The sequence below is a fragment of the Sceloporus occidentalis genome, unplaced genomic scaffold, assembly GCF_023333645.1.
Source record: "Sceloporus occidentalis isolate IW3139 unplaced genomic scaffold, rSceOcc1.0.p SCAF_23, whole genome shotgun sequence".
NCBI classification, from domain to species: domain Eukaryota; kingdom Metazoa; phylum Chordata; class Lepidosauria; order Squamata; family Phrynosomatidae; genus Sceloporus; species Sceloporus occidentalis.
The window spans coordinates 13139200-13153860 of record NW_028317003.1 but is presented as its reverse complement, the minus strand read 5'-3'; the positions used below and the strand labels follow the sequence as shown (position 1 = coordinate 13153860).

The following is a 14661-nucleotide window of genomic DNA, read 5'->3' as shown; positions in this document are numbered from 1 at the left end:
GTCTAAATCTCTAATGACCTTATATTACTGGTTATGCAAATACAAGCTATAAATGATCAATGACCACATACCCAAGTGTTTCTCTCAAGATCTCCGACAAACCAGCCATGCTCATTGAACCTTTCTACCCATCTATGGTTCCTGGGTGCCCCCACACCGCTCGCCCCACCATTATGTGTGTGTGTATGTATGTATGTATAATATATATATATTGCAAGGACAAGGATATTTTGCACACAGTAAAGGAATACATATTGCTAATTTACTGTTAAATAGTTTTATTTACACAATTTCAGTAAATTGTCATGCAGGTTTCAAGTGCCCAAATTTTGAATCCCTCTACAGTTAAAAGTCATTATAGCAGCTCGCCCAGTTAGATTAATGTTTAATTTATTATACAGAAGTAAGGCTGTTTTGTCTGATTATGGAAGACATTTAGACTTTATTGTCATGGACATTGTTATAATACAATAATAATGAAATTTATTATCAGATACATTCAGTTATAGATGTACTCTGGAGGGGTCTGGGTTGTATAACAAATGACATTAAACATCTTTTGGATAATGAGACAGAAAGGGAAAAAAAAAACCCCACAAAACATAATTTAGTCCTTATGTCAGATGCAACCAGTATGGTTTTCCAAATTACAATTTCCTTTTTAAAGAACATGTTCATTATAAATATGCCTTAAACAGTGACAATGTGACGGACAGTGGAAAACACACAGCTGTCACTATACAGGGAAGAAAAGCAAATAAAACCTAATTCAGTGGTCCTGGTGTGAAAGGATTAGGAAACCATCAGCTCCACATAGATAAATCCCTTAATCCTGCAGTAAATATTAAACACAAATGTTTATTAATTAATTAGATTACAGATATTTTTGGCTGTCTTTTACATAATAATTGTTAAGCAAACGGCTGCCTATAATTTCCACTTTAAATTTTCAGATCTCTATTTTGGTGTAAGAGAATATGGAAGTTTTGCTTATGAGTTGGCCCTTCATAATGCATGGTTAAATCTACTGTACAAAAATAAATGGATAATTCAACTATGCCTTAGTACGAGAGTAAAGGAAAATAGATTCCTTCCACCTTGTGGAGCAACACAATTTACCAGGTCTGTATTAGAACTAGAAACGCAACCTGGAAAAAAAACCATATTAGTTTTGAAACACACTTGCCAGTGAAAACACAATTTAAGAGCTTGTGGATAGTATTATAATCAAAACTTTCAATTTTTAGAGTATAGAGTAATTCTATTCAAATCATTTTCCATATTCCTTAGAAACCAATATTTCTGTTGATTGCTTGAGATTTAGTACTTTGCATCACTACTGCTGCACGTTTGTCATTAAACATATGACTCTGAAATGCGTAAAACATAATAGTGAAAACATGATATATTTTAGAACTAGTTGTAGGATCTCTTACATTTCACTTTAGAGGCTTCTGCTCACATGGAACCATCAGTATATATGCCGCTGTATGGCAGCATGAGTGCAGCCACTCTACCTTAGTGTGGCCAGTGGCACCCCTACAATTTGTATTTTGTTAATATACACATACATACATATATGCACACTACCGATCACTAAGAAATTTCCTTGTTTTGAAAGAAACGCAAATGCTGTTCATTACAATAACATGAAATAGATCCGAAATACAGTGCAGACATTGTTAAAGTTGTAAATGACTATTCCAGCTGGAAACGGCCGATTTTAAATGGCATATCTTCATAGGCGTACATAGGCACTTTATCAGCAACACTCCTGTGTTCCAATAGCACCTTGAGTTGGCTATTCCAATTTTAAGTTTAAAAGGATAATTTTGCGATCAATGAGAATTTTTTTAAGATCAACTCATTAATTGAACTATACATTATGTAGGGCCAGCTAAGCATTTTTTGTAGGAGAAACGTTCCAGGGATGTCCCTTCCAATTGCACAGGGAAGATCTCTCCTGCCAATTCTCTCTTAACCTCTTAATGGCAAAGCACGTATCCAGGCTCACAATGCATTGTTTTTAATGAGTTTAAGGACAATGTATATATCTATATATATATATATATATATATATTATACACACACATAGGCACATCCTATCACCCTCCCCTAAATACATATACAGATAATAGGTTTTAAGGTGGAAAGGCTTTTATTCTAACAAACACTGTAAACAGATGTAGATTGTGTAGGCTCATTTAGCTTATTCACCTACAATAACTTTGCTAGGAGAGTATTTTTTTACTATGCTGGTTGCATCTTCCCATTAGATTTGACAATAAAAAAAAATATCTTAACTAAAAAAAACCCAGAAAAAGTAACCCTTCAAATATACAAATAAAATGTATGGGACATAAGAATGCTGTAGTTCCCCATTTTATAACAGAAAATGGGCTGCAATCTAAATGTTTTCTGGTTAATGACATGAGCTGAATTATAGCGCTCTTGTAGACAAGTGTCCTAAATCTCACGCACATTTGACCTCTCTGTGTGCTATTTTTTATAAAATGCCATGAATATTAAGATATTATTAAAATGTTATTATTAGATAATATCAGCTATAGTATACAGATACCTATATCAGCTATAATAATTCAAGGACATACTTGAAATATTAAGGCAAGTCCTATAATGCACGTTTCTTAATCTAATTTGAAAAATAACATCGCTACTAAATCCGGATGCTGATGTTCATATTAACAGGTAATATCTATCAAAAGACATTTTCAAGGTGCCAGTTCTATGTACAGAGAATACATATGTGGTCTTAACGTCAGGACCAACTGATATTTTTTTATTTAACATTTCTTTTTCAAAATTTGTTCATAAAAAACTTTTTTTCCTGTTTTTTCCTGTTAAGTAACTGTCAAACTGAATGAGAAAAGTTTAAGCACGTTTGTTAAAATGTATATTCTATGGTAAAACATGTTCCCAAAGAATTATTATCTTGTAAAAATGAAGACTGGGTTTTTCTTTTGTTAAATTAGCGCAACTCTCCCATACTGTAGGCACAGGCATAAAAAGAAGTGCAGAAAGTATATTTTTTATTATAATATTTTATAATATTCAGGACTGGAATGTGTTGACTATAGCTAAGGAACATTAGGTCAGGCTTCATTAATATCTAGACAAGTGTATTGTGTGTAATATATATATATATATATATAATATATATATATATATATATATATATATATATATGACACATACACACACACAATATTTTTTTTTTAAAACACACTGAACTTTATATTTTATTCAGCAAAATTCTAAACAGTGTTTGGTGCAGATCCATCCGTTCATCACCACAATATTGGACAGTCCATTTTAGAAAACCCTGGGTCTTTTCTCAGTTGCCAGTATGTTCCATTTGAAACCCATGAATCATCTTCTGTTTTTCTGAAAATGCAGAATATTTCTGTGTTAATGCAACAAAACCTGGTTGTTTGCCAAGACAAACGATAACACTTTCCCTGGTATAAATACATATAAATCATGAAAAAATGCTACATTATAACCCCTGGTATGTTAACCCAACTGTGGATTACAGAGTGACGTGGAGAGCATTAAAATGGAAAAAAAATTGATAATCCTAGCATTAGTTACTAATTTACTAATATATCTCTATTGCTTGTGCTTTTTGTTTATCAATCAATTATTGAGACATTTAACTTGAAATACACCCTAAAAAAATAAAAAAGACTGTCCCTTTAAGTTGTTGATTGTTGCAGACAGTCTACTTCCTTGGGAGTGCCAAATGCACATACGCATGGAGGTTCACATTAGACTACCTGAACATCTTGTGTGATACAGCACTTCAGCTGGCCGGAGTGGAGGACCTGCTAATGCGCATTGCTGAGCAGGAGATGCGTTAGGCTGACCACATCTCTTGAAAGGCAAACTGCTGGTCTACTGGGAAATTCTGATGAATCCTTCTATGTGTTTGGATGAAACCTCAACCCCCTCCCCCTTAAATATAAGGTAACATTCAGCAATCATATGCATTAAAGTGCATACGAGGGTGGCGTGCAGCTTTGACAAAAATGAAGAGCTAGGTTAGTGAGGAGAAACAATCATGCAGATCCAGAGAACACGATGTTAAGATGCCATCATATTCTGCAGCTCTGTACAATGGGTAAACAAGACATAACAAATAGCACGTAACATAAGAATTTTCACTTACGAAAACAAAAGATAGGGCATTAGGGAATATTTTACAGAAGGTAAAAGTGTCATTCTTTGTGACAGACCAGACATGTATTAGAAGTTATTTTGATAGGTGTATATAGCTTATTTTAATCTGTTTATTTAGGTTATAGAACTATAAAATGTAGAATTTGGGAAAACGTCAATGACAAATTACATCTTTTAAGCTCTACCTGAAAAATCGAGGTTGATGCTCCATATTGTTCCCCTCCAGAACCCTCCTTCGCTCTCTTTGCAGCTGTTCTATCCTTTGTTTTTGCATTTCCGCTGCCTCAACATTTCCTTCTTCAAGATATCTGCAAAAATAGATTTTTAATAACATGAATCCCTATGATGTCCAGGAGATTTAACGTCTTACTATTTTCATGGTCTCGAAAAGTGAGAGAAGCTTAAAGGGCATGGTTAGACACTCAGTTACCTTGACTGTGTTTTCCATCGGGGGATCTATATATTGGAAGCTACAGTTACAATTATTTTCCTGTGCTAAAAACATTTTTTTTTATTAAATATTCAATTAGATACTAGTTGTGTTTGGGTTCCCCATGGAGTTGTTTCTAATGGTGCATAAGTCACTCTACGGCAAAAACAAGGACTATGACCAAAAGTATGTGTTTGATACATTAATATGTAGTTGCCCCTCTCTGTTTATGGTCATAACAGGCTCTGCTCTACTGGGAGGATTTATGGAGTGTTTCTGTGGGTGCATTTGTGAGGTCAGGCACTGAAGTTGGCCGAGAAAGCCTGACTTGCAACTGGCCTTCCAATTTAAAGTGTTTACTCGTGTTAAGTTCAGGGCTCTGTGTAGGCTGCTCAAGTTTCTCCACAACAAACTGTTCAAGCTGTCTTTATGGACCTTGTTTTTTACACAGGGGCACAGTCATGCTGGAACAGGAAAGGACCTTCCCCAAATTGGCGCCACAAAGTTGGAAGCATACAATTATCTAAAATGTCTTTTGCATGCTGTAGCATTAACATTACTCTTCACTGGAATTAAGTGGTCCAAACCCTGAAAAACAACCCCAGACCATTATCCCTCCTCCACCAAACTTTACAGTAGGCACAACACATTCCGGTAGGTAGCATTCTGCAGGCATCCACCAGAAGCAGATTTATCCATCAGACTTTCAGATCATGAAGCGTGATTCAGCACTCCAGTCAAAGCTTGGAATTGAACATAGTGATCATTGTGCACAGCTGCTCAGACATGGAAACCCATTTCACGAAGCTCCCGACACACAGTGTTTGTGCTGATGTTGCTTCCAGAGACCGTTTGGAACTCGGTACTGAGTGATGCTACAGAGGACAGGCGATTTTTACGCACTACTCGCTTCAGCACTCAGCAGCCCTGCTCTGTGAAGGTGCGGGGTCTATCACTTTATGGCCGAACTGTTACCCCTAGAGGCTTCCACTTCACAATAATAGCACTTACAGTGGGCCAGGCCAGGGCAAAAATCTCACAAACTGACTTGTGGAAAAGGTGGTATCCCTATGGCAGTGGCACATTTAATATCACCAAGCTCTTCATTAAGATCCATTTCACTGTCAATTTTTGTTTATGGTGATGGCTGCCCATGTGCTTGATTTTATACGCCTGTTGGCAATGTGTGGCTGAAACACCTGAACTCAATAATTAGGAAGGGTGTCCGTATACTTATTAAAATACAAACCAGTTTCATTTGATATTTTTGTTTATATCAGGTGAGCTGTGTTCTGTAGGCATCTAAAACTTACCACCTGAAAAAAATTGAAATTGACATAAATACTGACCTTTGGTCTGGTCTAAATCTAGTGTCAGTCCCCGGCAGATGTGGTCTTATCTTTGGTTCCATTTCATTTAATGCCAATGCATACTTTGTGAATCCATAGTACAGCTCAGAGTCTTTAGGCACGGGGTCTAATAGATAAGCAGGAATAAACAGCACTTGTTAAAAAACAGAATTTTTTTTACCAAGTACAACTGTTGCAATCCAAGAGCAGGGGTGTCATACCCTATCCATGAGGGCCAAACCAGATCAGATTCTGAATATCCCAGCATAAGCATTGGCAGCTCAGTCAAAATAGTCTGAACTAATTAAATCACTTGTGTTCAAATTATTTAACTTAAATCCTGGTCTGTTTGTGGACCTTGAGGCCTGGAGTACAAACCCATGCTCTAGAGTTACACTTTACATATACTCAACTTTTCTGAATTGTATTTGTGTAACGTTTATTATGCAGAAAAATATGGATATCCAAGCATAATGAAAACGTCCAATTTTAACCCCGCTAAACATGACATACCATGGCGTATGAGGGGTTTCTGAAATCTAAAAAAAATACCTAAATATATCTTAATCTGCACTGGTTATGTATTGCCTTTACAGGTAAAACTGCAGAAATCTGAAGCTTTTGTTTTGTTTTGAAATGTAACCCATTTCTTGAATGTGTTCTATGGACTTGCCCAATGCATTTTTACATGATATGCATCAAACATAAAGACTTTAAAAGGTTGAGCATTTGTCACATTAATGTCACATTTGTATTTTTGGCCAATCTTCTAAGCCAAACCCATATCCCCAAGAATGTATGAGCCCAAAGTCATTTTCATGAACATACATGCTCTCCAGATGCACGTCGGTGAAGAAGGTGAGCCATAAAAAAGACTTTCGTGCCACTTCCCAAATAGCCGATGCACCACTTTGCCATTCCTGTCCATCACCGTTCCTTCGATTTCATGCACGTTTGGATTCCAATACTTTGCCTGTAAATTATTTTCACTGGTTAGGAAAAACATTCTACATACACAATGTGTGTGTAATCTATGTAGGGCGGGACACATTTATATATAAGTGTCACACAGTCTAGTTTTAGAAGACAATTTGCAATGTTTTGGGTCCAGGGAGACATAAAACGGTAAAATATTTAGTAGGTACAGCCAAAGTGTTAAAGATTCTGGTCACAAAAACGTTTTATACAGCTTTGTCATGTCAGTTCTGATGAATAGAAGGCTAGAATGCAATGTCACAAAATCATATTGGGTATTGCCAGACAATTGATGGCCACTTCAGTGAAACAGTCATCAGAGTACAGAAAGTGGTTGGAATGCATTTGAAGATTAATTTTCATGGAAATAGCCGTCCGGGGCCCACCTTTTCTAAAGTGTCCTACTTAATATTTTCTTGCCATCACCTCCATCATCAAGACAACTGTTTTTTGGGGGGGTTTTTTTTAATAGAATGATTGATATTTACCTGATTGGATATTTGTTTGAATACAAACATGGAAGGCTTCAACAATTATTGCAATAGTGATAAAATATTGACCATAAAATAAGTTTGATACGATATTGTGGTCTGGCTTAACAAAAGTTTAGTTGTGAGCAATGTAATGATTCCTAAAGAATATTGGTGTTTCTTCACCAATCAGGATTTCTGGTAATTATATAAAACAACATGACAACTAATCTACAGACTATTCCAACAACTGCAATATCCTACATTTCCAAAAGCTACTAAAGCAGATGCTCTCTTTTCACTGCATTGCTTGTGCTTGCGATTCATTGAAATATTGCATTAAAAAGTTTCATATACACAGTACACCACCTTAGGAAAATATTACATACTATAAATACAGATCATGAACTACATGAGTATTTTTCTTCAGCGTTTCGTACCTTCATGAAGGTTACTTTACAATGACAGTAGTTATTATTGGTATTCTTGATTATTATCTCGCCATAATGTTCAATCCATCTCTGGCCACTTAAAATGTTATGGATGCAAGAGGTCACTTTGTTCCATTCATAGTGGTCATCAAACCTTAATAGAAACAAAATAACCAGTTGTAAAAAAAAAAAAAAACCACCAAAAAAAACCCCACACAAAACTAAAAAAAAAACATCTCATTCTGCATATTTTCATTGCATATATTGACATTTCAAGTACATTTCAAATGAATTAACGCTTTTCTTGCAACAGGTATTCAAATAACAGTTAAAAAAAATCCTCAAAGGGCTACCTTTGTAAATACCTGATTTAGTACAAAACCAAAATACCATAAAACTCTCGGATGTAACGTGTCAGATTTGTACCTTATACTTAAAATGGCAAATCTTACCTTTTTTTTAAAAAAAAAAAAACAAAAAAAACACAAATGCACAAAAAGCAGTATGTTTCGAATTAGCGACAGATGATCATTCGTGACTGTTGCATCCATAGTAAAACTGTAAAACCTCCCACGCTAGATTCCTTAAGTAACAATTTCATTCATACACAATCGCCTTTTGTAATCATGTGTCTTTGAAATGATTTGAAAGATAATTACTGTTCTAACTGCAATAACGTTAAAACAATGTATATCATTTTGAAAAATCTAGCCATTATACCTGGGCCGTACATGCAGTCAGATCTTATCTTGTAAGAGCAAAGTAGACAGGACTAGTGTATTTAATCTATACAGAGCCACCTTAACACATGCCTTATGATAGTTGTGGTGCATTCATTTTGATTCCTAAATTACTGTATTAAAACCCTAAAGGCAACAGAGGCCAATAATTTCATCTTTTAAATCAAGATCCGTGGACAGACACAACCCATCATCAACTGAAACAGATTAAACGTCTTACAATCCAATTATCTTCTCCACCCATGACTCAACTGGTGCTGCAACCATACCATGGAACCTTCATCCACACAATTACAGAGCTTTAATTCTAAAAAGCTAATCATCGTAAAAGACAGATTGCACAAAGAACACAGCACAACTCTAGTTAACATAGACTTAATTATGGCACACGTATCAATATGAACAGAATGCATTGCCCTCCAATCATAGTCACCAACACTTGTCCAAACACCCTCATCATCTATTGCAGTGTTTTTTTTATTATATTAATAAATATATTTTATTAAAGTTTGCAATATACAACAACAATAAAATAAGGGGATAAACAAGATTAAAGGGTAATATTTTTTGTCTCATGTTTGCTTATTGTATTTAGTCTCTTACTACACAAGTGTTGACTTAAATGATAGATAGATAGATAGATAGATAGATAGTGTGACAGGGAACAGGGCATTGTGGTGGATAACATGTACATTTCCCACCAAATACTGCAGTGCAATGTATTCGATAACCCCAGGGAGAATGTTTTGTTACCAGCAAAGTAATGGTAATGTTGTAGTTATGTTTGGGTCCCTGGGGTGGAGCATTTGGAGAGAAGGGAGGGCCAGTGCTCCACTCCACAGTTTACTTGCAGCAGGTGATGCAGCCAGTCCAGGAGCTCTGGTTCAGAGATTTACTCACCTGTTACCAATGAGCAGCAGGGGGCTGCTACAAAAAGGAGCCCTGTAAGTTAGTCAGGTGAGAAACATACAAGCAGTGAGCGAGACTGCATTTTCTCCTAAACAAATCTGCTGAACGGTTCCTAAACGAAAAAGGTCTGTGCTAAATGTTTTTTTGTTGGTAGCGGGTAAGCCGTCCAACGATAGTTAGTTTTTGTTTGTCAGTAAGTGCTCAGAGAGCAAGGCTTTTCTTTTTGTTTTATTTATGTTTGTTTACAGACCTTTTAATAAAAAGGACTACAATTCTAAAAATAATTCAGCCTTATGTGGTATTTCAAACCTTAAGACTGTGTGGTTACATGATCCCAGCTCACATATGGTGGAGAATGCAGGCACCACATTGATAGTCTGGAAAAGGAAACAATACCACAAAACATAAGCATGGAGGATGTTATTAAGGCTTTACTACAGGCAGCAGCCACACAGCAACAAGCTACAACTGCCCAGCAACAAGCTACAACTGTCCAGCAAGAAAATATTACAGTCTTGCAGCAACTGGTGCTTGCACAGAAAGAGGAGCAACAAAATGTTACTCGTGCCATGCAGCAGGAGATCCAGGGCTTATCTGAGAGGCTGGCCAGGTATACTGCAGAAGTGCCACATAATTCTAAGACTCTGGGAGTGAGTAACTATTTGCAAAAGATGGTGGCTACAGATGATGTAGAGGCTTACCTGATGGCTTTTGAAAGGACAGCTGAAAGAGAACATTGGCCTGAATCTGAATGGGCAAGCCTTTTAGCACCGTTCCTGAGTGGAGAGCCTCAAAAGGCATATTATGATTTGGAGCCTGCAGAAGCCTGTGACTACGGTAAGCTGAAAGCAGAAATTTTGGCCCGCCTGGGAGTCACAATAGCGGTTCGGGCCCAGAGATTTCACTCCTGGACTTATAATCAAGACAAAGCGGTACGGTCACAAATGTTTGATTTAATACATCTGGCCAGGAAATGGTTACAGCCAGAGGTTAACTTATCTAGCCACATCGTGGAACAGCTTGTGATGGACCGGTTCCTGAGAGGATTGCCTGTTTCCCTAAGGCGGTGGGTCAGCCAGAGTGATCCTAAAACTGCTGATGAACTAGTTGCCTTGGTGGAACGGTATGTGACAGCTGGAGAATTTTTGCAACTCCCTAACCAGGAGAGACTTAGGACCCCGAAGATCCAGAGTCCCAGTAAATTGGGTAAGACTGATCCAGGGAAAAGGGGGTCTCGGGAGGAGCAGATGGGGTTTTACAACCCTAGGGACACTACAGCAAAAGGCAGGAATTTTGTGAGGCTGGAAGAGACCACACCATCCTCAAGAATAATGCCTAATTATACAATTAAGTGTTTTCAGTGCAAAGAATATGGACATATTGCAAAAGACTGTCCTGAGAATGTTGTTGCAATGGAATGTAATGTTGGCGATCAGTGGGGTGCTTATTCACTTTTCTCTCGCTCCGTATATACTGTCACACAAAATGAGTGTCTGAAGGGCCATCCCTGGTGTACTTTAAAGGTAGAGGGAAAAGAAGTAAATGCTTTACTAGATTCGGGGAGTATGGTTACACTTCTAGACCAGAGTCTGTTAAAAAACACTCCAATAGATGACTCCCAGAATCTAGAGGTTGCCTGTATACATGGGGACATACATCAGTACCCCACTGCTGAGGTGATTATTGAAATGCAAAGTGGTACTGTAAATCATAGAGTTGGTCTAGTCAACGGATTAGTCCATGAAATGATAGTTGGCAGGGATTTTCCTTATTTTTTTACTTTATGGACAACTGCTGAAACGGTTAACTCAGTACCAGTAGAGGGCGCTGTTAGTGACTTTTTCCCTTTTCAGATTTATTGGGAGATGACTTGGACAGAGAAGCTGCTGCTAGGAACAAGCCTTCAACCCCTATTGAAACCCTAGTGGGGAGTAACACTGAGCAGAGTGAGGCAGGTCCTTCTAATATCACGGAGCCTGATGTAGAATTGACTGACCTAGAAGGTAACCTGGGTAACTTCAGAGCTGCACAGTGGGAGGACCCCACTTTATCTGGGGCAAGAAACCAGATCACTATGAGGAATGGGACCCCTGTTAATCCTGGAAAAACCCTGACTTATCCATATTTTGAGGTAGACAATGATTTACTGTATAGAGTTGAGAAATTAGAGGCGGTTAAACAACTATTGGTACCCCAGGCATACCGACACACAGTATTAAATCTTGCACACAGCCATATTCTCGGAGGGCACCTAGGGGTTGAAAAAACAAAAGAGAGAATCCTCAGGAGGTTTTATTGGCCAGGTGTAATGGCGTCAATTACAAATTATTGTTCCTCCTGTCCTGATTGCCAGTTAACTGCCCCTTTTACAGCGTACCGTAGTCCATTAGTGCCCTTACCTATTATAGAGGTTCCATTTGAACGCATTGCTATGGACTTTGTGGGCCCTCTTGTAAAATCTGCCAGAGGACACCAGTACATATTGGTAATAGTAGACTATGCTACGCGTTACCCTGAAGCAATACCTATGCGTACAACTTCAGCAAAAGCTATTGCTAAGGAACTAATGTCCATGTTCAGCCGGGTTGGGATTCCCAAGGAAATACTGACAGACCAGGGAACTCCATTCATGTCCCGAGTTACAAAAGAATTATGTAATCTCCTTCGTATAAAGCAATTGAAAACCTCGGTATATCACCCACAAACGGATGGTTTGGTGGAAAGATTCAATAAAACCCTAAAGTCTATGCTTAAAAAAGCCATTGATAAAGATGGGAAAAACTGGGACTGCCTTTTGCCTTATTTAATGTTTGCTATTAGAGAAGTCCCTCAAGCCTCTACTGGGTTTTCTCCTTTTGAACTCTTGTATGGTAGACACCCTAGGGGATTGCTAGATATAGCCAAAGAGACTTGGGAACATGAGTCTACACCACACAAGAGCATCATAGAGCATGTAAAGCAGATGCAGGAACGGATGACAGCCATTATGCCCATTGTTAGAGAACACATGAAGAATGCTCAACAACGTCAGCAGACTAGCTACAATAAAAATGCCAGAGTCCGCACGTTTAAACCAGGAGATAGAGTGCTAGTTTTGGTTCCTACTGTAGAGAACAAATTCCTAGCAACGTGGCATGGACCTTATGAAGTCATTGAGAAAGTGGGAGTAGTGAATTATAAAGTAAGACAGCCTGGAAGACGAAAGGAGGTACAAATTTACCACGTGAATCTACTTAAGCCATGGAAAGAAAGAGAAGTGCTTGTGACCATAGAAGCATCAAACCTCCCTCCAAAGGATAATGACCCTGCCGTCATTATATCTGAAACCCTGACTATACATCAGAAGAGGGAGGTAAAAGACTTTATTAGATTAAATAAAGATGTTTTCTCCACAGTTCCAGGGAGAACTGCTGTAATAAAGCATGATATTGTTACTGAACCTGGGAAGAGGATCCATCTTAAGCCGTATAGAATACCAGAAGCTCGTAGAGAAGCAATCAGAGCAGAGGTGAAGAAAATGTTGGACCTTGGGGTAATCGAAGAATCCCAAAGTGACTGGTGTAGCCCAATTGTGCTTGTACCAAAGCCTGATGGTACAATCAGATTTTGCAATGATTACCGGAAACTTAACACAATATCCAAGTTTGATGCATATCCCATGCCGAGGGTTGACGAACTTGTGGAAAGACTTGGGAAAGCCCGGTATCTCACCACTCTGGATCTAACCAAAGGCTATTGGCAAGTGCCCCTCACAGAGCGGGCAAAGGAAATTACTGCTTTTTCTACTCCAGATGGACTTTTTCAATATAAAGTGTTACCTTTTGGTTTACATGGGGCTCCAGCAACATTTCAAAGAATGATGGACCGAATCCTAAAACCACATACCCTTTACGCAGCGGCTTACTTGGATGATGTGGTTATACACAGTGAAGATTGGGAGTCTCACTTACCAAAAGTGCAGGCCGTCCTTAATTCCATACGAAATGCTGGCCTGACGGCAAACCCTAGTAAGTGTACTATTGGCCTAGAGGAGGCTAAGTATCTAGGGTATTCCATTGGGAGAGGGTTAGTCAAGCCACAACTTGCTAAAATTGAAGCCATACGGAATTGGCCACGGCCATTGACTAAGAAACAGGTCAGAACATTCCTTGGTCTTATTGGCTATTACAGGAGATTTATTTCGAACTTTGCAACTATAGCTGGTCCCTTAACTGATCTCACAAAAGCTAAAGCCCCTGTCATGGTGAAGTGGTCCCCTGAAGCTGAACAAGCATTTCAAAGTCTCAAGGAAGCTATTTGCATTCAACCTGTACTGGTCACACCGAATTTCTCAAAGGAATTCATCCTACAAACCGATGCATCTGATGTAGGATTGGGAGCAGTGCTTTCCCAGATAACTCAAGATGAAGAGCACCCAATCTTGTACCTGAGTAGGAAACTTCAACCCAGAGAAAAGAATTATTCCATAGTGGAGAAGGAATGTTTAGCTATGAAAAAAGGCTGTTGAAACTCTGAAATACTATTTGTTGGGCAGAAGGTTTAAGCTAGTGACCGATCACGCACCGCTAACTTGGATGAGTCAAAACAAGGAGAAAAATAGCAGAGTTACACGTTGGTTCCTTAGTTTACAACCCTATCATTTCTCGTTAGAGCACAGGGCAGGCTCTAAACAGGGTAATGCTGATGGTCTTTCACGTAAACATTCACTTATGACCGTGGTCGCTCACCCCACAAGGTTTGAGCTGGGGGGGAGGATGTGTGACAGGGAACAGGGCATTGTGGTGGATAACATGTACATTTCCCACCAAATACTGCAGTGCAATGTATTCGATAACCCCAGGGAGAATGTTTTGTTACCAGCAAAGTAATGGTAATGTTGTAGTTATGTTTGGGTCCCTGGGGTGGAGCATTTGGAGAGAAGGGAGGGCCAGTGCTCCACTCCACAGTTTACTTGCAGCAGGTGATGCAGCCAGTCCAGGAGCTCTGGTTCAGAGATTTACTCACCTGTTACCAATGAGCAGCAGGGGGCTGCTACAAAAAGGAGCCCTGTAAGTTAGTCAGGTGAGAAACATACAAGCAGTGAGTGAGACTGCATTTTCTCCTAAACAAATCTGCTGAACGGTTCCTAAACGAAAAAGGTCTGTGCTAAATGTTTTT

General features: G+C 38.5%; 1 protein-coding gene across 1 annotated transcript in view; it reads right to left on the bottom strand.

The window, feature by feature from the left end:
• Positions 1–3308: 3308 nt before the first annotated feature.
• LOC149300827 (oxysterol-binding protein-related protein 3-like) overlaps positions 3309–14661 on the bottom strand; it is a 37902-nt gene continuing 26549 nt past the window's right edge. The window contains exons 17-21 of the mRNA XM_089484830.1: positions 7865–8009; positions 6808–6952; positions 5980–6106; positions 4386–4508; positions 3309–3405 (exon numbers count right to left, since the gene is read on the bottom strand). Of these exons, the coding sequence (XP_089340956.1) occupies positions 3309–3405; positions 4386–4508; positions 5980–6106; positions 6808–6952; positions 7865–8009 (637 nt within the window). The remainder of the gene's footprint in view (positions 3406–4385; positions 4509–5979; positions 6107–6807; positions 6953–7864; positions 8010–14661) is intronic.